Below are 2,546 nucleotides of genomic sequence, written 5' to 3'. Positions count from 1 at the left end.
AACTAACTAATAACTAAACTAACAACAACACATACAACAACAACACACACACACACACACACACATATATATATATATATATATATATATATATATATATATATACATATATACGTACGTACATGCATACATACATACATACATACTTACTTCCATACATACATACATACATACATATATATATATATATATCTCTCTCTCTTGGATGTATACCTTCTTCTTAGCGAGAGTCGCATTCTCGGCAGTTAGCTGTTGATTCACAGTGGTCACTGGGGCTGGCTGATGAGCGGGAGTGGCACTCGGAGGTTTGGCGAATGAGCTTTTCAGTCCTTCGCTTGCGATGTTATCGACTGTGTGTGACGTGTCAGCTGTATGCGTAATCGCGACAAAAAAAATACAGATTGAGGCCTGGACTATCGCACGTCACCACCGTTGAAGCGTAGTATACTATTAGGTACAATAGGACATTCACACAGGACTAACCAACTGCAACCGTAAATCAATAGTGTCACAGGTTGTGATACGCACAGATATTGACGGCAGAAATCACATATGAAACACCGCATATGTACACAATGCATGTGATACACACGGATATTGATGACGGACATCACGTAAAAAGTACATCATCGAATGGATTGCGGTCGCTACATATCCCATTCGTTTGTACAATCAATACAACAGTACAACTGTGTAGGGCATTAGATGTTCCACCGATGAGCTCCTTTGTAGCGAATTTCACACAGCAATTGGCAAACGTTTCGCACAAAATGTACTGCTTGTTGGAGCTTAAAATATACAATTACGTCGTTTCTGCTTCGTTCGACCGTGTATATTGTATTCAAAAGTACAATTTAAAATATAATGTGTTTTTTCCACAAAAGTTTACCGAGTAAATACGATATTCGAACGCTATCAATACCTGAGGGTAGAGGCGTTAACGACGTCTTTGTAAGCGTTTGTGGTGGCGCTGATTGGGCAACAGAAGGACTCGTCTGCGCATAGGCAGGCACAGCTTGCGGATCCTTGCTAAATGCTTCTTTCAACTGTTCGGTCACGCATTGGGAAACGCTCTCGTCAACGGATGTGGATCCCAGAATGTGAGCGCCAAAATCAGAACGGCTATCCGCAATCTGCAAAAACAGCCATAGAATAGCATACACCATTGGTATGAACATCACACGGCAAAATCACTGGAAGGATCTGGGAGAACTACGCTTGCGAAAGAACAGCCGAGGAAAGGAGAAGCGACTAGAAACTATCACCAGCATCATAAACAAAATGAAAATAATCAACGTGATTGGGTTTTGGGGTCGTTGCATACAGATATCATGTGCGATACATACAAGTGCTTAGAACCGCTGCAAAACCACACTGAGAATCGGAATATGAATACCTTCCTCCGCTTGGGGACACCGGGCTGAGCAGTTGAGTCCAACGTGGTACCTTGTGGCGAGTGAGTGACCTCCGGAATGGACCAGCGCTCGTTGTGGCCGACATCAGGGACAACTGACTCCACCTGCGTCCGTGTGTGAGTTGCACGCTCATTTCCCTCACTCTCGACATGAACTCGACCGTCAGCATCAATGGGCGATGAGTGCTGTTGGTGGATCTTTAAGCCGTGTTGCGAATCCTCAATCGAATCACTCTGCTTCCCCACACTTGGTTGTTCATCCCCATCTCCATCCGAGAGCAGTTCCATATCGTAGTCACTATCAGACATTTGTGCGTTTGCTTGCATATTGCTACTCCCATGTTTTGTACTGGCCGGTTCTGTACCACCCACTGCATCATGGCCAGGTACGTATGCCACTGCCAATCCATCTCCATCCACTTTCACTACGTTCTCTCCGCCTTCAAGATCGATGCGCAATGCGCCATCACTCTTACATGCCACTGCAACCTCCACACCACGTGACTCATGCATCGCATCACCCTCATTCCGAGCAATGATGTCACCCTCACTCTGAGTGATGATGTCACCCTCTGTAGAAGCGCCCCTTATTGCGCCGTCACCACACGCTTCTGCTTCTGCTTCATTTAAATCCGCAGAGGCTAATACAAGACCTGGTCTAGCCTGGTTCATCGTGTCATCCGCACGCGCAGGTGTCTGTGCAGCCGTGCCGGGCTGTGTACCCAATCCAACTGGAGAATCATCGCATGGATAATCTATTCCGTATGGCGTTGTGAACATGAATGTGGAATGAGTCAAGCGACTTACAGATGACAAGAAATATATATTAAAAACCATAGATCTCGATGATATTTGGGTGCTGTCAGAAGAAGTGGACAGAACAAACATAGCATTGGATTAATTTTGTAACGGTTTTAGGGTTTTTTAGGATGAGCGTGTAGTTGCAGAATTGATGCCAGCTGGCATTTACTACACCGTGAGAGAGTAGGAGAACTCGCAGCAGGACCGTTGCATTGGCGAACGATATAATTGCAGTCTCTCGTGCACTATGTGAAAGGCAGCACACGTTTACGTTTCATGATGACCACTAGTTTGACTCAAATACAATTGCATTGAATACTCATGCTACTGA

At 44.9% G+C, this 2,546-nt stretch overlaps 1 protein-coding gene across 1 annotated transcript in view; it reads right to left on the bottom strand.

Moving 5' to 3' along the window:
• Positions 1 to 2,194, bottom strand: part of SARC_09147 (hypothetical protein) — a gene marked incomplete at both ends in the record, with an annotated part of 11,003 nt that extends 8,809 nt beyond the window's left edge. The window contains 3 exons of the mRNA XM_014296850.1: positions 214 to 368; positions 923 to 1,133; positions 1,397 to 2,194. Of these exons, the coding sequence (XP_014152325.1) occupies positions 214 to 368; positions 923 to 1,133; positions 1,397 to 2,194 (1,164 nt within the window). The remainder of the gene's footprint in view (positions 1 to 213; positions 369 to 922; positions 1,134 to 1,396) is intronic.
• Between the last annotated feature and the right edge of the window lie 352 nt (positions 2,195 to 2,546).

The sequence above is a fragment of the Sphaeroforma arctica genome (genome assembly GCF_001186125.1).
Source record: "Sphaeroforma arctica JP610 unplaced genomic scaffold supercont1.896, whole genome shotgun sequence".
Taxonomy (NCBI): domain Eukaryota; class Ichthyosporea; order Ichthyophonida; genus Sphaeroforma; species Sphaeroforma arctica.
This window is presented reverse-complemented; position numbering and strand designations above follow the sequence as displayed.